Below are 25,788 nucleotides of genomic sequence, written 5' to 3'. Positions count from 1 at the left end.
ACAGTCCCTTGCCGTTTGACGGGCTTACGGTCTAATCGGGGGAGACGGACAGACGAGAACGATGGCAATAGATAGAGTCAAGGGGAAGTACTGTACTAAGTGCTTGGGAGAGTACAAGACCGGCGTGGCATAATTCATGTTGGTATTTGTTAAGCGCTTACTATGTGCAGAGCCCTGGTCTAAGCACTGGGGTAGATACAGGATAATCAGATTGTCCCACTTGAGGCTCACAGTCTTCATCCCCATTTTACAGATGAGGTCACTGAGGCACACACAGGGAAATGAAGTGACTTGCCCACAGTCGCACAGCTGACAAGTGGCAGAGCCGGAATTCGAACTCATAACCTCTGACTCCCAAGCCCGGGCTCTTTCCACCGAGACCCGCTGTGTGGCATAATGGAAGGAGCCCCGGCTTGGGTGTCAGAGGTCGTAGGTTCTGATCCCAGCCGTGTGACTTTGGGCAAGCCACTTAACTTCTCTGGGCCTCAGTTACCTCAACTGTAAAATGAGGATGAAGACTGTGAGCCCCTCGGGAGTCACCCTGCTTACCTTCTAAACCTCAGCGTTTAGAACAGGGCTTGGCACACAGTAGGCACTGAAATACCATCATCAACAATAGACACATGACAGCAATATGATCGAAACCATGCTTTCCTAGCTTCTCAAGCAGAATGCAGGTTGTCTTATGGGATATAATGAAGAGCCTTACTAATGCCTAAATGCCATCGACGGTTTCTCCTTGATCTCCAGGGCATTAAGTTCGAGAGAGTCCAGAAACGCCGTTGACTAGCCCGATGACAGACTCACTGTGACCCGCGCACACCCCAGACCTGTCCCTTCAACCTGTTGTTGCCTGTGATATTCGCCTTGCCAGCCCTAGCTTCAGCTCTCTCTCCTTGACTCGGCTCTCTCATTCACCCCCCACATCCAATCCATCACCAGCGCCTGCCGGTCTCACCTTTACAGTAACGTCAAGATCCGCCTTTCCTCTCCACCCAGACGGCTACCTTACTGCTACGGGCTCTCGTAATATCCCGGCTAGATTACCGTGTCAGCCTTCTCTCTGATCTCCCTTCCTCCTCTCTCCCCCCGCTGCAGTCTATTCTTCACTCCGCTGCCCAGATCATCTTCCTGAAGAAACGCTCTGGGCATGTCACTCCCCTTCTTAAAAACCTCCAGTGGTTGCCTATCGACCTCCGCATGAAACACAAATTTCTCACTCTAAGCTTCAAGGCTGTCCATCCCCTTGACCCCTCCTATCTCTCCTCCCTTCTCTCTTTCCACTGCCCACCCCACACGCTCCGCTCCTCCGCCTCCCACCTCCTCGCCGTCCCTCGGTCTCACCCATCCCGCCGTCGACCCCTGGGCCACGTCCTCCCGCGGTCCTGGAATGCCCTCCCTCCTCACCTCCTCCAAACTAACTCTCTTCAAAGCCCTACTTAGAGCTCACCTCCTCCAAGAGGCCTTCCCAGACTGAGCATCCCCTTTTCCCTCTGCTCCCTCTGCTGCCTCTCTACCCCCGACCACATCCCCTCAGCTAAGCCCCCTTTCCCCCCTTTCCCTCTGCTCCCCCCCCCACTCCCTTCCCCACCCCTCAGCACTGGGCTTGTTTGTATCTATTTTTATTACCCTATTCATTTTGTTAATGAGGTGTCCATCCCCTTGTTTCTATTTATCGTGATTAAGTTGTCTTGTTTTTGTCCTTCTGCCTCCCCCGATTAGACCGTAAGCCCCTCAATGAACAGGGATGGTCTCTATCTGTTGCCAAATTGTCCATTCCAAGCACTTAGTCCAGTGCTCTGCACATAGTTAGCGCTCATTAAATGCTATTGAATTTAGATACATTCCCCGATGTTGAAACCACGCAGAAAACAAAAGTCTGTCTTATCATTTGCCAAGATAAAGCTCCTTCCCTTTAGTCCTGGAAAGAAGAACAGGCAGAATTATGAGGTCCCAAGGTCACCTGAGTGTCCTGGGCCTCATCTGGAAGCAGCGTGGCTCAGTGGAAAGAGCCCGGGCTTTGGAGTCAGAGGCCATGAGTTCGAATCCCAGCTCTGCCACTTGTCAGCTGTGTGACTGTGGGCAAGTCACTTAACTTCTCTGTGCCTCAGTTACCTCATCTGTAAAATGGGGATGAAGACTGTGAGCCTCACGTGGGGCAACCTGATTCCCCTGTGTCTACCCCAGCGCTTAGAACAGTGCTCTGCACATAGTAAGCGCTTAACAAATACCAGCATTATTATCTGGCCAACAACAGGAACAGTTAATCCACTCGTCTAGCAAGCACAGGGGTTAATGTTAAATGAGCAGCAATCTGCTCTGGGGCTCCTAAAGTAAGGGGCAATTAAAGGCAACTGATTTAAGTGTCTACTATGGATTTCAAAATATCTCGTCCTGCATATTGTGTCGAACACAATCGTATTTGTCGCTAACATTGATTTTGGCTTGTCCTCATCTTATTTTAGAAATCTGGACTCTCTTGATCTTGATATATAAAGGATATGTAGGGCCGTACGGCAACTGTCCGTCGAGACTGAAACAAGGAACTAAAAATTCCTTAGGGGACATCTCGTCCCATAAATATATTTCAATTCCTTCAGGGCGTACCTAAGCAGAGAGTTTCCTTCAGAGGATTCCGATGAAGGAGAAGTGGAAAGGTTCCAAGGTCAGTGGAGAGAGACGTAGTTAATGGAAGCCATAGATTCACACTCAGTACCCATTAAATCTCAACGAGTCATATGACATTGTGGCTGCCAAGCAGAGGCATTGGAGTGGTCATTCAGCCATCAACTCCATACTGGGTCAGCTGCAATAAGGCACTCCCTGAGATAATAATATTAGTATTTGTTAATAATAATGTCCGTATTTAAGTGCTTACTATGTGCAGAGCACTGTTCTAAGCAATGGGGTAGATACAGGGTAATCAGATTGTCCCACGTGGGGCTCACATTTTTTTTTTTAATCCCCATTTTTACAGATGAGGTAACTGAGGCCCAGAGAAGTTAAGTGACTTGCCCAAGGTCACACAGCAGACAAGTGGCAGAGTCAGGATTAGAACCCACAACCTCTGACTCCCAAGCTCGGGCTCTTTCCACTAAGCCATGCTGCTTCTCTGTGCTTACTATACGCTCGGCACTATACTAAGGCCTGGGGTGGATACAAGCAAATCAGGTTGGACGCAGCACCTTGCCCCAGGTGAGGCTCACAGTCTCAATCCCCATTTTCCAGATGAGGTAACTGAGGCACAGAGGAGTTAAGGGACTTGCCCAAGGTCACACAACAGGCAAGTGGCAGAGCTGGGATTAAAGCCCATGACCTCTGACTCCCAGGCCCGTGCTCTGCCACTTGTCAGCTGCGTGACCTTGGGTAAGTCCCTTAACTCCTCTGTGCCTCAGTTACCTCCTCTGGAAAATGGGGGTGAAGACTTTGAGTCCCACAGCGAACAACCTGATTACCTTATATCTACCCCCGCGCTTAGAACAGTGCTTGGCACATAGGAAGCGCTCAACAAATGCCAACATTATTATGAGAAGCAGCATGGCTCAGTGGAAAGAGCACGAGCTTGGGAGTCCAAGCTCCTCCACTTGCCAGCTGCGTGGCAAGTCACTTAACTTCTCTGGGCCTCACTTCCCTCCTCTGTAAAATGGGGATGAAGCCTGGGAGTCCCACGTGGGACAACCTGATCACCTTGTATCCCCCCAGTGCTTAGAACGGTGCTTGGCACACAGTAAGCGCTTAACAAATACCACTATTTTTATTATTATTATTATCCAAAATGCCATGCAGAGGGGGGCAATCAGGTATTTTCTAAACTACGGTTGTGTTTAGTCAGTTCCTCTTCAAGCCACATGGGGAGGCCCATGTTTCAGGCAATTAGGATTTCATATGCGTTGTGCCCTTGTGTCCTTAATCTGCGAAAACACAGTTTTATACACTGTGATGCAAAACAAAGGCATCCGGTAATACTTTATGCAAACCGAAATTTTTGTTGTCATTCACAGAAATAACAATTATATATCACAATTACATATCTTGTAATTGTGATATCTTGTACATATCTTGTCAGCTGTGTGACTGTGGGCAAGTCCCTTAACTTCTCTGTGCCTCAGTTCCCTCACCTGTAAAATGGGGATTAACTGTGAGCCTCACGTGGGACAACCTGATTACCTTGTACCTACCCCAGCGCTTAGAACAGTGCTCTGCACATAGTAAGCGCTTAACAAATACCAACATTATTATTATATCACCTTACCCTTCGAGGAATAATTGAGACCCAATTAATCTTATCTTCGGCTGGGCAGTCTAAGGGGCATCGCTGGCAGTTTGTAAGTTTTTATGTGTTTGTCGGAGGGCCATTGCTTAACCTAAAAGATAAAGCTGAGATGGACAGGAAAAGCATTTTTTACTTGGAGAAGGCTCTGTAGGCTCTGAATACTAAGAATACATACTGCGAATGTTCTGTTCTAGCTGAACAACATGAATATAATAATAATAATAATAATAATGTTGGTATTTGTTAAGCTCTTACTGTGTGCCAAGCACTCTTCTAAGCGCTAGGGTAGATACAGGGTAATCAGGTTGTCCCATGTGAGGCTCACAGTCTTAATCCCCATTTTACAGATGAGGGAACTGAGATCCAGAGAAGTTAAGTGACTTGCCCAGAGTCACACAGCTGACAGGTGGTGGAGCCGGGATTTGAACCCACAACCTCTGATTCCTAAGCCCGTGCTCTTTCCACTGAGCCACAGTGCTGCTCCTTTTGTAGACTATATTCTATAAGCGCGGGGGTAGATATAAGGTAATCAGGTTGTCCCACGAGGGGCTCACAGTCTTCACCCCCATTTTAGAGAGGAGGTAACTGAGGCCCAGAGAAGTTAGGTGACTTGCCCAAGGTCATGCAGCTGACAAGTGGCAGAGCACGGGCCTGGGAGTCAGTCATTGGCTTTAATCCCAGCTCTGTAAAATGTAAAATTCCAGCTCTGCTACTTGTCTGCTGTGTGACCCTGGGCAAGTTCCTTAACTCCTCGTTGGCTCAGTTACCTCATCTGGAAAATGGGGATTGAGACCGTGAGCCTCACCTGGGGCTAGGTGCTGTGTCCAACCTGATTTGCTTGTATCCACCCCATAATCTATTCTATAAGAATATAATGTAGGAGTGGGTGGCACTTTATCTGACCACAGCTATGGGGGTTTAAGCCTGGGCCTACATTCATTCATTCATTCAATAGTATTTATTGAGCGCTTACTATGTACAGAGCACTGTACTAAGCACTTGGAATGAACAAGTCGGCAACAGATAGAGACAGTCCCTGCCCTTTGACGGGTTTACGGTCTAATCGGGGGAGACGGGCAGACGAGAACAATGGCGATAAATAGAGTCGAGGGGAAGAACAGCTCATAAAAACAATGGCAACTAAATAGAATCAAAGCGATGTACATTTCATTAACAAAATGAATAGGGTAATGAAAATATATACAGTCGAGCGGACGAGTACAGTGCTGAGGGGAAGGGAGGGGGGAGGAGCAGAGGGAGATGGGGGGAAAAGAGGGTTAAGCTGCGGAGAGGTGAAGGGGGGTGGTAGAGGGAGTAGAGGGAGAAGGGGAGCTCAGTCTGGGAAGGCCTCTCGGAGGAGGTGAGTTTTAAGTAGGGTTTTGAAGAGGGGAAGAGAATCAGTTTGGCGGAGGTGAGGAGGGAGGGCGTTCCGGGACCGCGGGAGGACGTGGCCCGGGGGTCGACGACGGGACGGGCGAGACCGAGGGACGGTGAGGAGGTAGGCGGCAGAGGAGCGGAGTGTGCGGGGTGGGCGGTAGAAAGAGAGAAGGGAGGAGAGGTAGGAAGGGGCAAGGTGATGGAGAGCCTTGAAGCCTAGAGTGAGGAGTTTTGTTTGGAGCGGAGGTCGATAGGCAACCACTGGAGGTGTTTAAGAAGGGGGGTGACATGCTAATATTGACTGCCAATAAAGATACACTATGAAACAATTACATCTAGTGCTTTAGAACAGTGCTTGGCTCATAGTAAGCACTTAACAAATACCATTATTAGTATTTACTTACATTAAATGAAGTTGCCTGTGATCACATCCCCTGGTGTTCCTGATTAACTTGGAGACACTCTTAGGCAGTGATAGGCTGGAGCATTGGAGTATCCTCCCACCTGCTGAAGATCCATCTCCCAAAGGAATGATAAAACAGGAAAAATAGCACCCTAGTAGCCCCAGCTCCAACTCCAGCGGTGGGACTACCTAAGTAATAATAATAATGATGTTGGTATTTGTTAAGCGCTTACTATGTGCAGAGCACTGTTCTAAGCGCTGGGGTAGATACAGGGTAATCAGGTTGCCCCACATGAGTCTCACAGTCTTAGTCCTCATTTTCCAGTTGAGGGAACTAGGCACAGAGAAGTGAAGTGACTTGACCACAGTCATACAGCTGACAAGTGGCGGAGTCGGGATCGGAACCCATGACCTCTGACTCCTGAGTCCGGGCTCTTGCCACTGAGCCACGCTGCTAAATCCAGGTGGGAGGAGAGGAAACGGTAACAGACCTTCTAGCCCTTACCTACCCATGCATAAAAATTCTCACACACACTAACTCAAATCCTCTAGACTGTAAGCTTGTTGTGGGCAGGAACTAGGTCTGCTTATTTTTATACCGTACTCTCCCAAACACTTAGTATAGTCCTTAGCACACAGTAAGTGCTCTATAAATACAAGTGGATGAATGTATCCTTAATGACACACACTCCTGTAGACTCTCCATTGATTAACCCAGCTCTACTGGTCTCCTCTATAACCTTAGGCATGTTACTTAATGTCTCTGCCCCTTAGTTCACTCACCTGTGAAATGGGGATAATAATAGTTGCCTTTCTCCTCCCCCCAAGAATGTTATGAAGATAAGATAGTCAATATGACACACAAATCCATTATGCTGTACACACATGGGTTTGAATCCCATCCTCGTTGCCGTGTGTGTGTCACGAGTCCACCAGTTTCATTCAATAGTATTTATTTATTGAGCGCTTACTATGTGCAGAGCACCGTACTAAGCGCTTGAAATATACAATTCGGCAACAGATAGAGACAATCCCTGCCCAATGATGGGCTAACAGTCTAAAGGGGGGAGACAGACAGCAAAGCAAAACAGAACAAAACAAAACTGTACTGCTCTCATGCCTCTTCAATGCTTGCTTCCCTGTACTTTCTCTGTATGTATTTTCACGATTCGAAACGAGGGCCTTGTATCTGCCTTAGTTGAGGCAGCCGTGGCTCCATGTGGCAGGCACTGACTGCTCCAGGCCCGTTACTGGGTAGAACAGGGAGAGAAAGCCTCACCTCCCTCCGTACTCCACCTCCACAGGCCCACAATCACCTGCCTCAAATACAGCCCATCAGTAGCTCCCCATGGCTTAATGGAAAGAGCCCTGGCTTGGGAGTCAGAGGTCATGGGTTCTAATCCCTGCTCTGCCACTTATCAGCTGTGTGACTTTGGTCCTGTCACTTAACTTCTCTGTGCCTCAGTTACCTCATATGGAAAAAGGGGATGAAGTCTGTGAGCCCCACGTGGGACAACCTGATCACCTTGCATCTACCTCAGCGCATAGAACGGTGCTTGGTGCATTGGAAGCGCTTAACGAAAACCATTATCATCATTATGATCACAAACAGTCATTAATAATGCAGTTTGGTGTGGGCTCACCACATCCAGCAGTTTGGGTGGAGAGAAAAGGGCGGATTTTAGTGATGTTGTGAAGGTTGAATGGACAGGATTCGGTGACGGATTGATTATGGGGGTTGTATGTGGGTCCTTCTACCATTCTTGAAATTCCAGACAATCAGCAGTGACGACGGGCATCCGCTATTTTATTTACCTCCCAAAAACCACTGCTGCTGTATTCCACGGACATCTGTTGTAACTTCTTGAGCTTCTGAGTGAGTGAGTGAGTGTGTGTGTGTGTGTATATGTATGTATTAGGGTGGGGGATGAAGTATCGTGTCTGAATGAGAGCGTGTGGATGTTGGTACATGTCTCCTCCACCTTGTTTTCCTTCCACCACTCATGATCTTCCCCTAACTTAAATTTGATTATTTTTCTTCTACCCATAGGAAGCAGAGATTTTACTGATAATGTTTACATAAGATTGTAAAAGTACCCACCCCACCAACACACCCATACAATTATTTGGACAGGAGGTAAAGCCTTAGGAATAGCCCTAAACCACTGGGAATTGGTCAAACGTGCAAATGTTAATTTATAACATTTATGAAAACCTGTAAACTCTTAGTTAAGTTTGTGAAAAGTCACATTTATAATAATAATAATAGCAATAATAATAATCGTGGTATTTGTTAAGGTTTTACTATGACTGTGAGCCCCATGTGGGACAGGGACTGTGTCTGACCTGATTTTCTTCTATCTACCTCAGTGCTTAGTTCATCATTTGCCACATAGTAAGCACTTCACAAATACCATTTTGACTATCATAATTTAATTAATATTGATTTATTATTAAGTATTGATATTGATGATATTTTATGTGCCAAACACTACACTAAGCACTGGGATGGCTACAAGATCATCAGGCTGGTCACAGTCTGTCTGACATGAAACTCACAATCTAATTGCAGATGAACAATTTTATAGGTTAGGAAACAGGGAAGTTAAGTAACTTCTAGATTGTAAGATCCCTGTGGACAGGAAATGTATCTATCAACTCTTTGTGTTTTTTAATCTCCCAAGATCTTATCATTCTATGGTAATTACTGAGTGCAGAGAACTGTACTAAGCACTTGGAGGAGTATCAGCACTGTACTCATCCGCTCAACTGTATATATCTTCATCACCCCATTTATTTTGTTTAATGAGATGTACATCACCCTGATTCTATTTATTTGCTATTGTTTTAATGAGATGTTCTTCCCCTTGACTCTATTTATTGCCATTATTCTTGTCTGTCTGTCTCGCCAGATTAGACCGTGAGCCCGTCAAAGGGCAGGGACTGTCTCTATCTGTTGCCGATTTGTACATTCCAAGCGCTTAGTACAGTGTTCGCAAAGGGCAGGGACTGTCTCTATCTGTTGCCGATTTGTACATTCCAAGCGCTTAGTACAGTGTTCTGCACATTAGTAAGCACTCAATAAATACTATTGAATGAATGAATACAGTACAACAGAGTTAGTAGACATCTTCCTTGTCCACAAAGAGCTTGCAGCCTAGAGAGATAGACAGACATTAAAATACATTATGGCTATGTATATAAGTGCCATGGGGCCAAGAGTGGGTTGAATATCAAATGCTTAAATAGGACAAATTCAAGTGCCAGGGTGATGGAGAAGGGAGAGGGAATAAGATGTTCTGCACACGAGTAAGTGCTCAATTAAAACCATTGATTGGTTGGTTGATTAACTTGTCCCAAGTCACACAGGAGACAAATGGCAGAGCTGGGATTGAAACCCAAGTCCTTTGATTCCCAAACCTGTGCTCTTTCCACTAGGCAACACTGCTAGAAGACCATAGGCCATACTGCAGTTTTTGAACCCTGGGCATGAGATCGATTAACTAATACAGGCTGAGTTCAATTTCAGGAAAAGGTAATGCAAAATTCCAAAATCATCATCTAAATGGGGATCAAAACCTATTATTTTGTCCCCCTGTACTTTTAACTTCTTAAAATTACCATTACATGATTAATAATAATGATAATTATAGTATTTATTAAGCATTCACTCTGTCAAGCATTGTTCTTAGTGCTGGGATAAATACAAGTTAATCGGGTAGGACACCGATCCTGTCCCACATGGGGTTCACAATCTAAGTTGAAGGGAGAACAGGTATTGAATCCCCATTTTACAGTCGATGAAACTAAGTCACGGAAAAGTTAAGTGACTTGCCCAAAGTCACGTAGCAGGCAAGTAGGGTAGCTGGGATTGGAAGTCAGGTCCTCTGACTTCCATGATCTTTCTACTAAGCCTCGAGGAAGAAAATATTTTCCCCATTTCTACATTCTTGGATCATGTTTTGCTTTAATACTAACCTATATCTTTTTCTTCTGGACGAGGATTGTTACCTTATAAAGGAGAAAGTTCCATACCTCGCACTGGTTACATTGACTGTGTGAACTCCAGAGTAATCAGGAAGAATAGCTTAAAAAACCCTCCCAACCCATTTTCTTCTACAAAAGGTGATAAACAATATGATTGTTCTTTTATCTTCTGAATCTTCCTTGTCCATGATTCAACATTCTGCAGTGATTTAGCTCAAGTGCCCTTTTCTATCATGTAATTGTTTCCAAAAAGCCACTGAGCTTTTTCCTTTATAATCTGTGGAAGCAAGTGAATTCTACCAAGCTCTTTTCCAACCCATCTGGTAAATACTGTAAATACGCTTCATTCTAAATGGGACATATCTGATTGATGCACACGAATACAAAGTCTGCTGTGATCCAGGGCCTTGTTTTGGGAAGTGGGGGTGGGGGGGAAAGTGGGTCTTTGGAGGAAGGGAAATGAGGCCTGCAATCTGGAGAGTGGTGACCCCTAAAATGGACCTTCCATTTAGGGTTGAGTTGGCCTGATGCTACTGCCACCATTTCTCTTATAATCAGAATGATGGCATTTGTTAAGCGCTTACTATGTGCAAAGCACTGTTCTAAGCACTGGGGAGAATGCAAGGTGATCAGGTTGTCCCACTTGGGGCTCACAGTCTTAATACCAATTTGACAGATGAAGTAACTGAGGCACAGAGAAGTTCAGTGACTTGCCCAAAGTCACACAGCTGACAAGCAGCAGAGCCGGGATTGAACCCATGAGGATTTGAACCCATGACCTCGGACTCCTCAGCCCTTTCTCTTTCCACTGAGTCACGTTGCTTCTCTAAAGAAGTTGCTAGTGCAACTTTTATGACATGACTTTTTTGCCAGGGCTCCTGCTTTGAGAATTTTTAAAGAGGAAACAGTCAAACACCAAAGGAGAGCTGAGGGCAGTCACATCTATGGGCAAAAGCTGTTGGCTAAGTGACCCTGCCTCATATCTGTAATTTATTTACTTATGTCTGTCTTCCCCTCTAGATTGTAATCTCCTTGTGTGCCTATTTATCAATATTTTGTACACTCCCAAGCACTTAGTACAGTGCTTTGCACACAGTAAGCTCTTAAGGAATACAACTGAATGAACGAAAATAGGCCCTGAGAACAAATAAAGAAATAAATGCAGTTGCTGCTGGCAAAATAAAATGTAGTTTGGGGGGTGAGAGGAAGAGACGTTGTCCACCTTATCCATCATGTTTGAAAACGGAGCCATTTGCGGAGGATGAGATTTCCATTCCTGGCTGGGCTGTGTTCAAAAAACAGTCTTTTTACACCTAAAAAGAATAGGGGAGTTTTTCTAGCCGAACTTGATCATAAGGGCTGAATAACGTGATCATTTGTCGGATTGCTCAGATACCAGTGGCATCGCTGCTGCCTGTAGCTACCAAGTCAGGTTGGGAATGCCTCTTTAGTTAAGCATGCTAAATGAAAGAGAGGCAGGAGGAGGGGGAAGAATATCCAATCAACAGCAGTACATATGCTTAACTTGTTTTTCCAGTAGTAGTGATGGGCTATGCTGAGTCATCCACACACACACACTCTATTCCTGCGAGTAAACTTAAAAAAAAAATATTATAACCACAAGAGCAGCAGCAACAGCAGTGACGAGTGGATTTTAAGGGAATTACTATCCATTCTGGCCCTATTCCCACGTAGCCAATAGCCCACCTGTGGCTCGAGACATGGCTAGTTTGCTGGTTCCTCTGCAGAGCATAGAGTTTTAGAAAATGACTATGTAAGGTAGCATAAAGAAAAAAAATCAGTGTACTCTGAAGTGAACCAAGGATTTTAGCAAGAGGAGAGGATCAGTTCAGGATAAAATTGCAATGATTTACTCTTATTGTGCTTCTCCTTAAAATGGCCTCAGGGTCAATGAATAAACTAGCATGAACTGAACATATTTTAAAAACCAACAATAGTAATAAAAAATATAAAATATTAAAGCATCATAACCACATATATGTGGTTATTCCTCCTTCAGCTTTCAGTGAAAATAGACCTGAGGAGATGGTTTTGCAGACTGAATTTCCAGAAAGAGGATTATCCCTAGAAGAGATGTGAAATAAATTTGGGCAGGAATTCCAGCAGTGAGAGAAATGAATACTGAACATATGATTAGATTGAGATACTAACTCAATTTGTGCTAAAAAGCAGCAACGTGCTTCTGGGGGTGCATTATGAAGTTTCTAAAATACAGTTGTGGCTGCAGAGTCAAGTGAGAAGAAATTCTTAAACACATAGAGAATTGCCCTCTCTGCCAAGATTCAGATTTGGAAAATGAAGTTCTTCCATTTTGTTCAAAATGTGTCTTAACGACATAATGAAAGATTTCCAAAACCCTGCAGGTCTATCATGAGGTCTAGATAAAAAATAAACATCCTCAACCCTCCCTTTAAAAAATAGGAATAATAAAATAGATATTTCTTTATATAATAATATGAACCAGGATGTTTATGTCGTGGAATAATCTGAGGGAAAATGGAATCAATAATTAAGATAAAGCCATCCAGGTTACCACAGAGAGAGAAGATGAATATCCTAAAACTGTCATTTCCTTCTGGGTTCAACTACCTCCACCTAGAAATCTGAGCCAGAGTGTGAGCAGGGAAGTTGCTGGTGAGAAAAGCCTGCATAATAATAATAATGTTGGTATTTGTTAAGCGCTTACTATGTGCAGAGAACTGTTCTAAGTGCTGGGGTAGGTACAAGGTAATCAGGTTGTCCCACGTGAGGCTCACAGTTAATCCCCATTTTACAGATGAGGGAACCGAGGCACAGAAAAGTTAAGTGACTTGCCCACAGTCACACAGCTGACAAGTGGCAGAGCCGGAAGTCGAACCCATGACCTCTGACTACAAAGCCCAGGCTCTTTCCACTAAGCCACGCTGCTTCCCCTAAACTGCATGTAAACTGGAAGGAGCTGGGGATAGCCTTGCATCATTCTAGCAATAAATTAATTAATGGTATTAATTGAGCACTTACTATGTGCAGGAAGCTGTACTAAGTATTTGGGAGAGTATAATACAGCAGAGTTGGTAGACACATTTTCTACCCACCAGGAGCTTGCTCCCCATACCAAGCAGTAGTTCGACCTATAAAAGGCAAAGTCAATATAAAGGAGTTTTTGTTTGAAGCTGAGGGAGATGGACAAGCAGTGGAAGGTTTTGAGGAGGGAAGAGATGTGTACTGAACGATGATTCTGGAAGATAATCATGAAACAGAATGAAACCTGGCCTGAAGAGGGGATAGGCTACAGGCACGAAAAACAACAAGGAAACTGTTATATGAGTATATGTTAGACTTCACCTCCTGAGCATTATGATTTACTTAGACTGTGAGCCCTATGTAGGATACTGTGTCTGACCTTATTTTTAGTGTATCTATCCCAGAGCTTCACACACAGTAAGCAATTAACAAACAATAATGATAATAATAATAATAATCCCAGACAACCAGATATCCACTGTCTCTTTGGCACTGGGTACATTAGAACATAAATTCTCCCCTGCTTCACTGTTTCCAAAGTTATACACTCAAAATTAAAATTATCCTAGAGTCAATGCCTTCCCTCCTTCCAAGAAGGCTTGTTGTGGACAAGGAATGTATGTTTATTGTTTGTTCTACTGTACTCTCCCACACGATTAGAACCGTGTTCTGCACACAGTAAGCACTCAATAAATACAATTAACTGACTGACTTACCTCCTTTATAAGGCATTTTCTTAAACTCTCCAAACAAATACAAAATATTCAGCTATTTTTGTTAATCTGTAAAAACTAATTTCTTTAACTGCAACAGTCTCTGGTTAGAATCAAGAAACTGGGTCTGATACCATTTTGTATCTTCCCCAGTGACCCGTAGTGACACATGGACAGATTTCTCCCAGAACGCCCCGACTCCACCTGTAGTTGTTCTGGTAGTTTTCTTGGTACAAATACAGAAGAGGAAACCTGAGTCTCCACCCTCGACTCTCTCCCACACCTCTGCTACCCAGCACAGGAGAGTTTGGACTCATAGCAGATTGTCTTCTACTCACTAGCCACTGCCCAAGCTAGGAATGGAAATGCCTCTTTTTGACTCTGCCTCCCATAGTCAAGATTGGTAGAGTATTTGAAACTCTCCAGGTGTGACCCTAAGAGCTTGCTTACAGTCTACATGGGGAGAAAGACATTTAAATAGATTAGGGATAGGAGAAAGAGTAGAATAATAGGGGGAGAATAGACATTAAGCTCAGAATCCCCTTGCAGAACTCTCCTCAGGAGTCCCAAACCCATGACACCAACACAAGGGACCCCCTTGAAGGCAGTAGATTCACAATAAAGAAGGAGAAAGGTATCTCAGGCCACAATGCAACCTTTTAACACCATTCCTCCGTTTTGTTTCTTTGTCTTAATGTTGATATTCTTGAAAGTGTTCTACTGCTGTTTTACAATTGCTGTTTGGTAATGTTCCAATTGTCAAGTCAACGACCCAGTGCAGTGGTGAGAATTTCTGTGTTGGGGTGAATTGAGAGGTCTGGAACCTAAATGCCTTTTTCTTATAAAGCTGAGTTTGCTTTCCAGGATTGGAACAGAGTAGGGTGCAGTAGATTGGGTGAAAATGAGGTGATTGGTGTCTTTAGAGAGAGAACAGTCTTGGAGCAGTGATGGGGAAAGAAATTGGATTGTAGACGATCAAGAAAGGAGCTGGGGAGAAGGAGCCTGGACAAGAATGAGAATGGGAGACAGGAGATGGGGTGATACCTGAATAGGGTAGTGGGGTCAAAAGAAGTTGGGTTTTTTTAAGACTGGGGAAATATGTTCCTTTTAGACTGTAAGCTTCTTGTGGGCAGGGATCAGTTATACCAATTTTGTTGTACTATACTCTCCCAAGCACTTAGTACAGTGGTCTGCAGACAGTGGGTATGTTTGAAGGCTGAAAGGTTGGATCCATTAGAGAGCAAGTGTTTGAAAATGACAGTCATGGAGGGAAGAAGAGTGTTTTCAGAAGGTGAGATGGCATGGAGGGACAGATGAAAGAGGTAGATTTTGAAATCAAGCAGGAGGTCTCTTTGAGAGAATGCCAAGAAAGATGAGAGAGTGGAATTGGGGAAAGTGAAGGGAGAGACTGGGTGAAGTTCATGCCTGATCATTTCGATTTTGTCAGGGAGGGAGGTGGCAAGTCATCAGGGGTAAGATGGGGGAGGAAAGTCATCAGGGGTAAGATGGGGGAGGTAAATCATCAGGGGTAAGATGGGACAAAAGAGGGTTTTAGGAGGAAGTTATAAATCTAATAGAATCGTTGTGGCTAATGTGCATGGGAGTTGGATGAGGAGTGAGGAGGGAGAAGAACAGAAGAGAATTATAGCAGGTAATGATAAACAATGTGGCCTAAGGGAAAGAGCATAGAATCAGAAGTCAAAAGATCAGGTTCAAGTCCAGTTAGGGTGACCTACTGCGTGATCTTGGGGCTCAGTTTCCTCATCTGTGAAATGGGGATAAGATAGATTGTGAACGCCATGTGTATAGGGGCTGTTTTCAATCTCATAACCTTGTACCTTGAGAAGCAGCATGACTCAGTGGAAAGAGCTCGGGCTTGGGAGTCAGAGGTCATGGGTTCAAATTCCGCTCTGCCACTTAGCTGTGTGACTTTGGGTAAGCCACTTATCTGTGCCTCAAGTTACCTCATCTGTAAAATGGGGATAAAGACTGAGAGCCCCATGTGGGACAATCTGATTACCTTGTATTCCCCGCCCCTAGTGCTTAGAACAGTGCTTGACAAATAGTAAGCACTTCACAAATGCCATCATCATTATTATTATTATCTACTATAGAGTTTAGAATAGTAATTATGATATTTGTTAAGTGCTTACTCTGTGGCAAGCACTATCCTAAGCACTGGGGTACAAACAATATAATCAGGTTGGACAAGGTCCCAGTCCCATATGGGGCCCACAGTTTAAGTAGGATAGAGAACAGGCATTTAATCCCCATTTTGCAGATGAAGCAACAAAGGCAAAGAGAAGTTGTGACTTGCCCAAGGTCACACAACAGGCAAGTGGTGGAAATAGGATTAGAACCCAGGTCCTCTGACTACCAGGTCCACATTCTTTCCAGTAGGACAAACTGCTTCTAAAAGAAGAATGTAGTAAATAATAAATGCCATAACCAGTAGTCACCTAAGTCAGCCTGGTGCCTGAGTGAATTTAATAAAGCTGGTTTTATTCCCCAAAGAAACCTTATTTTGAAAATCCACACTGCACAATAACTGCCAAAACAAGGATGGGCACACTTCACATTTGGAGTGTGTTATTTGAATATGAAGGCTAACCACAAAAAAGCAATGACCCACATGGAAATAGAAAGAGATGTAGGACTTGACCTGTCCCTACTTACACTAATGTAAGGAATGAGATGGGTGGAAAAAAAAAAACACAATGCCAGAAACGCCAGAGCAAAGGTAAGGTAGTGACAGAGTCATCTTCATTAAATATTTATTAACTACTCAGTGGAAGCACAGATTTCTAGGGTCAAGCAAATCAAGAAGAATATCCTCTGGAGTAGCAAGGTGACTGGAGAATGGAATATCTGCAGCCCTACAAGATATAGAAAAGTCTTGGTCAACAACACCTGGCCATAGTCTACAAATTCTGCTACAGTGTACTCTCCCAAGGGCTCAGTATAGTGTTCTGTACCCAGTAAGCACTCAGTAAATACCACTGATTGATTGATACGAGAACAACATGAAGCATTATGTAAACAACAGAGAATTTGTGCAGCTCATCTTGATACTTTTCCAGGGATTGGTGGTCCATTCAAAAAATTCTACATCCTTTCTGATCCCAAACACTATGTGGCTCTGGATCTTAGTAACCAAATACAAGGGTTATTTTTCCTCCAAAGAAACCAAACAAGTCTTCCTTCTGTCAGGGCATGTTCTCCTCTTTTCTAACAACAACAGAAAGACTCATGGGACATCACTAAATATTGTCTGTAATGTACCCAGATGTCACATACAGCTGCCTCGGTGCCCAACAATAGAAACCATAATTCTTTTGACTTTCCCTTCAAGATTTCCAGCTGGTGCCTGAGTAGATTTTCAGTCAAGAAAGGTAATAACTGGGGCTTTGTGTCTCCAATGAGATAAATAGAGGACTTCTCAAAGTAACTCGAGAGGCAGTGTTAAATGAGCAGAGCTGGATTTCCCAAGCCCCTTTTTAAAAATGCAGTTTAGGTTGAAGGTGGTCACTGCCTTGCCAGGTATCAGTGACTTATTTATGGGCCCAGGAAGGAAGTCTCCAAGACCATGTAGAACTTCTCCATTGCGATTATAATGGGATCAACTCTATGATTTTTACTATTTATCTAGTCTCTTCATCAAGCCAAGGGAGACTTCCACCAAAAAACAACCCAACAAGTTTTGTTTTTTTTAAATGGCATTTGTTAAGCACTATGTGCCAGGCACTGTACTAAGCACTGGGGTAGACATAAGGTACTTAGATTGGACAGAGTCCACATCCCACATGGAGCTCACAGTCTTTGACCCCATTTTACAGATTAGCTAATTGAGGCGCAGAGAAATGAAGTGACTTGCCCAAGGTCACACAGCAGACAAGTGGCGGAGCAGGATTAGAACCCTGGTCCTTCTGACTCCCAGGCCCTTGCTCTATCCACTAGGCCATGCTGTTTCTCAAATCTATTGCATTCCTTTCATCTCTTATTAGATGAAAAGGTACTTTTTCAAAGTTATGTTTGCAGCACTCGGATTTGCTCCCTTTAATCACCGCTCCTTCAGCCTCACGTTACCTATGTACAGCTCTATAATTTATGTTTTAATATTACTCTCTATCTCCCTCTCTAGACTGCTCACTCCTTGTGGGCAGGGAACGTGTTCACCAATTCTTATACTATACTCTCCCAATTGCTTAGTACAGTGCTCTGCATACAGTAAGTGTTCAATAAATATGATTGATAGGACTAAGAAGCATAGTGGAAACTGGTCATTGCTGCCCTCCTCAATCACTGCGTTGTAGAAAATTTAGAGGGGAAGTGCTGTAATGGACCATTTTTCAAGAGTGAAACTTATGCCTGAGCCCCTCTATTTTCCAAGCTTGCACATTTATGGTACAAACATGTTCCTGAGGCCAATAAAGCTCCCGCCTCTCCTACAGCAGTACTTGACCTTGCGTATTGATGTACAGCAAATATCTGAAGGCCCTATGCATTCCCAGAATCTTTCCTGATCCAGCTGCTATCTAGTCTGACCCTTAAAGTACCCCTGCCTCAGGCACGGCCTTAAAATGTTAGCTTGCTTCCCATATGTTTTCCTATAGCGAGCCGGGAAGACACTGGAGTCCACAATCCCTCCTGCAGCCCCCCCGGAGCATCTGTTCCTTCCCTTTCCTTCCTTTCAAAAAAGCTTCAAGTCCAGCGATGGGCCGAGATCAGACCATCCATTCCCTAGCTTCTAGGCTGGATCTGCTTCTTTCATCACCCCGTCTGGTCCCTGGCCATTTACTCTCTCTCCAGCCCTTCTCTTGGTTTGCCCCAGCTCAGTTCTCTTCTCAAAGTGGTAATTCCCTCTTCCCACAGATTCCCTCTCCCTTTCTCGCCCAGGTTGCATGGTCTGTGTCTCCCACATTCACATTGGGCAGATTCATTCATATTGAAAAGATTCCCTTCATAGCAGGAACAGGAGGAGGAGGAAGAACAGCAGCCTCAGTCAGACTAGGGAGAGCGGCAGGAGCAGCAATTTCAGGATAGACCACGGGCCTGGGAGTCAGAAGGTCATGGGTTCTAATCCCGACTCTGCGGCTTGTCAGCTGCGTGACATTGGTAAAGTCACTTTACTTCTCGGTGCCTCAGTAACCTCATCTGTAAAATGGGGAATGAGACTGTGAAGCCCCACATGGGACAGGGAATGTGGCCCACCCGATTTGCTTGTTTGCACCCTAGCACTTAGTACAGTGCCTGACACATAGTAAGCGCTTAACAAAAACCATAATAATAATAATTTACTTCACCCCAACACCCGCAGAGGAGGAAGGGGGAGCGGGAGGAGCAACTGCACCCCAAAAGCCCCAGCAGCAACAGGAGAATAGGATCGGGAGAAGGAGGACCACCCCAGCCTCAGCAGCAGCATTGGACGGGGAGGAAGAGGAGGAGGATCGGGAGGAGCAGCTCCAGCCCAGCAGCAGCAGGGGAGGAGGAACGGCTCCACCCCAGCCTCAGCAGCAGCACTAGAGGGAGGAGGAGCAGCGGAACGAGGAGCTGCACCCCAGCAGCAGGAGGGGGGTGGGGAAAAGCAGCTGCAGCAGCAGGGGGAAGAGGAGAAGCTCCACTCCAGCTTCAGTAGTAGCAGAGGTGGAGGAGGATCTGGAGGAGCAGGTAGGTCCACCCCAGCTGCAGCAGCAGGGGGAGGAGAAGAAGCTCCACCCCAGCTTCAGCAGCAGCAGCAGAGGAGGAGGATCAGGAAGAGCAGCTCCACCCCAGCTTCAGCAGCAGCAGAGGAGAAAGATAAAGAAGAGCAGCAACCACCCCAGCCCCAGCTGCAGCAGGGGGAGGAGAAGGTCCACCCCAGCTTCAGCAGCAGCAGAGAAAGAGGATCAGGTGGAGCAGCTCCACCCCAGCCTCAGCAGCAGCAGGGGAGGAGCAGCAGCTCCACCCCAGCCTCAGCAGCAGAGGAGGAGGAGGATTAGGAGGAGCAGAGGAGGAGGATCAGGTGGAGCAGCTCCATCCCAGCCCCAGCAGCAGCAGGGGGAGGAGGATCTAGAGGAGCAGCTCCAGCCCCGCAGCAGCAGCAGGGGGAGGAGGAGAGGAAGAAGCTCCACCCCAGCCCCCAGCAGCAGCAGGGAGAGGAGAAGAGGCTCCACCCCAGCCTCAGCAGCAGCAGCAGAGAAGGAAGATTGGGAGGAGCAGCTCCATCCCAGCCCGCAGCACCAGCAGCAGAGGAGGAGGAGCAGATCCATCCCAGCCCCCAGCAGCAGCAGGGAGAGGAGAAGAAGCTCCACCCCAGCCTGAGCAGCAGAGAAGGAGGATTGGGAGGAGCAGCTCCTGCCCAGCAGCAGAGGAGGAGGATCTGGAGGAGCAGCTCCATCCCAGCTGCGGCTGCAGCAGGAGGAGGAGGATCAGAGCTCCCCAGCAGGCCTCGTGTGAGAGGAGCGGGTGGTGCAGTCATGGCCGCTGATGGTCTGGATGAGCGGTCCCCTCTGCTGTCCGCCCCCCAGTCTGGAAATGTCACCCCCACAGCTCCGCCCTACCTGCAGGACGGCAGCCCCCGAGGTGAGGAGGGGGCGGTGGGGTGGGAGAGAGAGACACACACAGAGGGACAGGGAGAGAGACAGAGAGCAGGGGTTGGGCTGATGGAGGAGGGAGCTGGTGGGATCAGGACCGGCCCGTGGTGCAGGCCCGGGCCCCTGCCAGGATGGAAAACGCATTCCGGGATGGGGACATGCCCCTTTGGGGACCATCAGCTTCGCCACAGTCGTGCCAACCCAGAGCCCCGGTCGTGAGCCACTCCCCCAGTCCGGCCCAGGAGAAACGGGGATTATCACCTTGACACCATGTCCTTGAAAGAGGGAAAAATGTGGTCTGGTGCTCGATTTTTTTGTTGTAGAACAGCGCTAGAGCTAAGAACGGTGCTTGGCACATAATAAGCGCTTAACGAATGCCCTCATTAGCATTAATGAGCGACCCATCTCCCCCTTTTCCATCCTCTCCCTACCCTGCTCTGATGAATCAGGGCTTTCCCCAAGAAAAAAAAAAGGGGGGGGAAACTAGGAAATCATTTGAATCCGGGTGGATTGCGGTTTGTCCTTGCGTAGGAAAAAGTGAGACCGTTATTGCTATTCTATATTGAGGTTCATTCGTTCAATCGTATTTATCGAGCGCTTACAGTGTGCGGAACACGGGATTAAAAGTACAATTCGGCAACAGAGACAATCCCTACCCAACAACAGGCTCACAGTCCAGAAGTCTGTCACAGTCAGACAAGACGTGTATGGAAACATCTGCGTATAGGTATAGCAGATAGAACAACCTAGATATCTAGGTATAAAATGCAAAATTGCATATCTAGATATCTTGGTGACTCAGATGTAAAATGCAATATCTAGATATCTAAACATGTCACTCAGACCCAATCAATAACTTAAACATGAAATTCAAACCCCTCTGACCTACCTCCCTCATTTCTCCACGTCTTCCCTCACAATATTTCCTTCTACCCATCTTGATTTTTCTCAAGCCGGTTCATTACATTTTACTGTAATTTCTTTTTTTTTTTTTTAGCTAAGGCTGTGTCCTAAGGCCTTTAGTTTATTATTTAACCTAATTAGAAAAGAAGGCACCTTAATTGTAGTGATAATGTGGAAAATGGGACCAGAGGTGAAGAAATAATGGGGTGGTAGGAGAAAGGGTTAATCAAACGGCAAACCCTCCAGCAGCATCAATGTGACTCAAGATTTTTCAGCTCAATGTAATCTGGAAAACACTGAGACAGTAGGTTAGTGCTCTGGAAAAGACAGGCAGCTCTTGTTTCTGGTAGCACAATGTTTAAAATGAGAAACAAGATCAGTGTCCACTTGATTTGTTAGAATATCCAGGTAACCTATTTGAGCTTGAAAGGTGACCAGCTAAGCCTTAATTGTCACTCTCGAAAGGAGGACTGAGCAAAAAGTTGCTTTTTGAGAAATTCAAGGCGATGGATTGCTACATGTTGTGGAAGGAGCTGGAAGAAATGGAGAGGGGGAGAGATGTCAACAGAAATCCTTTATTGACTTCTGCTGATCAGGAAGAGATTTGTACCATTGTCCCCAGGTGGTGAAATTTGACCTTTAAGGCAGAATTTTAAACTAAGTGTCTGGTTCAGGAGCAGTTAGTCGAGCAGGCTGGAACTCATTACCTACAGTTTAGCTTTAACTCTAGAAGCCATCTTTTATAAGCAGTACAGCTGATTTAATTGTCGTTTTAAATCATGAAGTTGGGACAAAGGGTACTGACCCTGTAACTACCTCAGTTTTGGAGGGTTTTTTGCAGTTATCAATTGACATGCAGTCATCATTCTTAATGTCTGAAAGATAAGGAACCCTCCTTGGACAGGGGCACTATTCAACAAGAGCTTTAATCCTATCAGATTCTTTGAACAACAACATGGCAGGAAAATTCCAGTTTATCTGGAATAAATGCAATTACCCTAAACCTTGAAATGTTTACAACTTTGAGATCCTTCTTAACCTATTAAGCATGGAAGACAGTTGTCTTTTCCTGGAACAAGCGCTTCTGTTCTAAAGACTAAATCAAATGCTTAAATTATACATTTTAGTGCTGCTAACCAAAGCTCATAGGAGTTAAATGACAGGGCTAAGTAGCCCTGTTTTTCTTTATTGATTAAGGAATGAGTTTTCTCAAGGAGAGTCATAATAGGTCAACATCAAACATCTGCTCTTTCAAACACTAATCTGAAATAGAGGCCTTAAAGCAGCTGGGGAGGTTAGATATCACACAGAGCCTAACTGTACAGCATTGCCACTATTCCTTCTGATTTTACAACTGTATCTGAAGCAGTTTAGCATGAGTAGCAATGCACTTTCTAATGCTAACCTTTGATCTGAGATGGCAGCCCAGTTTTCACAGTTCAGCAATTTTCAGTTTTCCAGTTTGTAAGAGCTTCATTATCTATTTTTTTTCCCCTAGTTAACTGAGAGCTTTCCATCCCCTTTTTCTATGCCTCCTGAAGGAAGATTCCGAATCCAACTGAACCCCTACATGTGAGGCTTAAAGGAATTTGATTTTAGGGTAACTTAATATTGTAACATGGATGAATCAGTGCTGCGTATCAGGTTAAAAGCTAGTGAGATGTCACGGTAGTCTGGCTAAAAATCTGACATATCCCAAGGGGAGTGATTTTTAGTGGTCTTCTCCAACTCTGTATTGGCTATATGTCCAGATCAGGAAACTGTCACTCAGATTTCTACTCCACTTGGTATATGTGCAGTAGCCAGAGTCCTTTCCAGACAAACTGATTATCATGAACCTTATCCTCCCTGAATTGCTGTAAGACTTCAGACCAAAATTCAACACAGAGGACATGATCTTTGTTGAAGAAGAGCTATAAAAGAAGCAACTCCAATATCTATCTGTAGGCCTTTTGCATGTATTTGAGCACTTTACTATGTATCAACCACTGTTCTAAGCTCTCGGGCAGATACGAGTAAATTAGGTTGGACGGTCTTTGTCCCACATGGGAGTCACAGTCTTAGCAATAGTTTAAAGCAGTAAACACCATCAATGGATGCAAACTATAGCAACTATTAAGCAAACTGGTTTACCCCAAGAAGTTCATCAACATCTTTAGGTCACTCCATAATAGTATGATCGGTTGAGTCAGCCCACAAGATGCCCTTTCTGAACCTTTACCCTTCACCTGTGGTGTAAAGTAAGGCTATGTGTGTGATAGATCCAGTTCTGTTCAACCTTAGGGATGCAACAACAGAACTTAGCTGGTTTCAGAATAGGTTTCCTATCCACAGGGTAACTCTGCCAACTGCAAGCATTACTGAAAGCCTTTGAACCAACCAGCCAGGAACCCTGAATGCTGATGACTGGTCTCGTAAGGCACATACCCAGGGGATCCTGATGATAAACCATCATGGAATCAGCAAACCAGTGTGATAGCCAATGAATTTGAAGGAACCGAAGTTTTGTACCAAGGTGCACGTGGGAAACACTAACACGAAGATTTTCATTGACATCATAGAACCTGAATGCGCATTGTGGGCAGGGAATGGGTCTGTTTATTGTTGTACTCCTCTAAGCACTGCAAACAGTGCTTTGCACATAAACAGTGCTCAGTAAATATAATTGACTGACTTAAAGGTATATATCACTGAATGCTGCTACCTAGACAGAACATTATCCACCATGCATAGATAAACCAAGAAGTATAAAACTGAACCAAGAAGGGATTACTGGAAAAGTTTGGCATCAGTGGGGTATCATTGTTTCATACCATATTAAACCGCTACAAAGCTCTAATCTGGTTCTAGTTCCTATGTTGCTGTGCACATGACTTACTAACTTGGAAGCCTTCTTGAGCAGTGCCATTTGGTTTTGAATGAACCATTCTTCACATCGAATGGTAAGACAGGGCTACCAGCAGTGAGATCTTAGAACACAGTCAGCTCATCAACACTGAGCCAGTGTTTACTGCCACATGATTTTACTAGGCGAGACATGCGAAGAGAAATGTGGGTAACTGGACATTCAAGCAGCTGCTGTATAGTAATTAAAATGTAGTACATAGAAACACGGAGGGCGGAACAAATATTTTAAGACATGCTGTAGCACATTCTCAACATGATGATGACACAGCGGACTTCTGGTTAGACAGTCCCAGCAAACAAAATCACCCTGGCCAGACTCAATCAGAAAAAGGGTCGCTTTCCTCGGACAGACATTTTGGGAAGACCAGGAGAGCAAGAGACAGATTCAAAAATAGGGTTTATCATTAGCAAGACTATCAGTGTGACGATGGAAATGTCTTTACTTAAAAACTGTTGTGAAGCAGATTGGGTTTTTTTATAGAATTTGCTAAGCACTGATTATGTGCCAGGCACTAACTCCCCCTCTAGACCGTGAGCACATTGTGGGCAGGGAATGTCTGTTTATTGTTATATAATACTCGTCCAAGTGCTTGGTACAATGCTGTGCCCACAGTAAGTGTTCAAATATGATTGACTACCAAGCGCTAGAGTCATTACAAGCTAACCAGATTGGACACAGTCGATGTCCCACATGGGGCTCACAGTTTTAATCCCCATTTTACAGATGAGATAAATGAAGCACAGAGAAGTTCGGTCACTCGCTCAAGGTCACACAGCAGATAAGTGGCAGAGCCAGAGTTAGAACCCAGGTCTTTATGACTTCCAGGCCTGTGCTCTATCCACTAGGTCATGATGTTCTTTGGATTATTTAAACACATCCACAGGGGATCATATTGCCTGAAGCATCATCTTCAGGTATCAAGGACAGATCCTTGTTTACACACAATGGGTCAGCTTCTACGGAGTAGAGTGCTAGATATAGAACTCGAATGCAGTTTCTTATTCGGTTGGTGAAAGGATCCAGCCTGCAGGGTTTGGATTTATTTATTAAATTCAAGAATCCTATAAAATTCTTATAGAAAAAATGTAGTGAAGAGAATGTGATTGGGGCCTAGGGAAGCACTATGGCCTGGTGGATAGAGCACAGGCCTGGGAGTCAGAAGTCATGGGTTCTAAACCTGGTTCCTTCACTTGTCTGCTGGGTGACCTTGGGCAAGTCACTTCATTTCTCTCTGCCTCAGTTACCGCATCTGTCAAATGGGGATTAAGACTATGAGTCCTGTATAGGACAGGGACAGTGTCCAACCCAATTATCTTGTATCTATCCCAGCACTTAGAACATTGCCTGACACATAATAAATGCTTAACAAATACTGTAATTATTACTAGAGAAGCAGCATAGCCCGGTGGATAGAACTCAGGACTGGGTATAAGAAGGTAATGGGTTCTAATCCTGGCTTTGATACTTGTCTCCTGTGTGACCATGGGCAAATCACTTCATTGTGCCTCAGTTACCTCATCTGTCTGAGGGGAATTGAGACTGTGAGCCCTACGTGGGACAGAGACCGTGTCCAACCCAAATTGCTTGCATGCAGCCCAGCACTTAGTACAGTTCCTGGCACCTAGTAA

At 45.0% G+C, this 25,788-nt stretch overlaps 1 protein-coding gene across 2 annotated transcripts in view; it reads left to right on the top strand.

Moving 5' to 3' along the window:
* Window positions 1-19,991: 19,991 nt before the first annotated feature.
* PIP4P2 (phosphatidylinositol-4,5-bisphosphate 4-phosphatase 2) overlaps window positions 19,992-25,788 on the top strand; it is a 57,112-nt gene continuing 51,315 nt past the window's right edge. For both annotated transcript variants that reach the window (XM_029064204.1, XM_029064202.1), the window contains exon 1: window positions 19,992-20,338. In XM_029064204.1, the coding sequence (XP_028920037.1) occupies window positions 20,233-20,338 (106 nt within the window). In that variant the 5' untranslated portion in view covers window positions 19,992-20,232. The remainder of the gene's footprint in view (window positions 20,339-25,788) is intronic.

Source organism: Ornithorhynchus anatinus, chromosome 4 (genome assembly GCF_004115215.2).
Source record: "Ornithorhynchus anatinus isolate Pmale09 chromosome 4, mOrnAna1.pri.v4, whole genome shotgun sequence".
Lineage (NCBI taxonomy): Eukaryota > Metazoa > Chordata > Mammalia > Monotremata > Ornithorhynchidae > Ornithorhynchus > Ornithorhynchus anatinus.
Note: the sequence above shows the minus strand (reverse complement) of the source record. Positions and strands in the feature narration are given on the sequence as shown.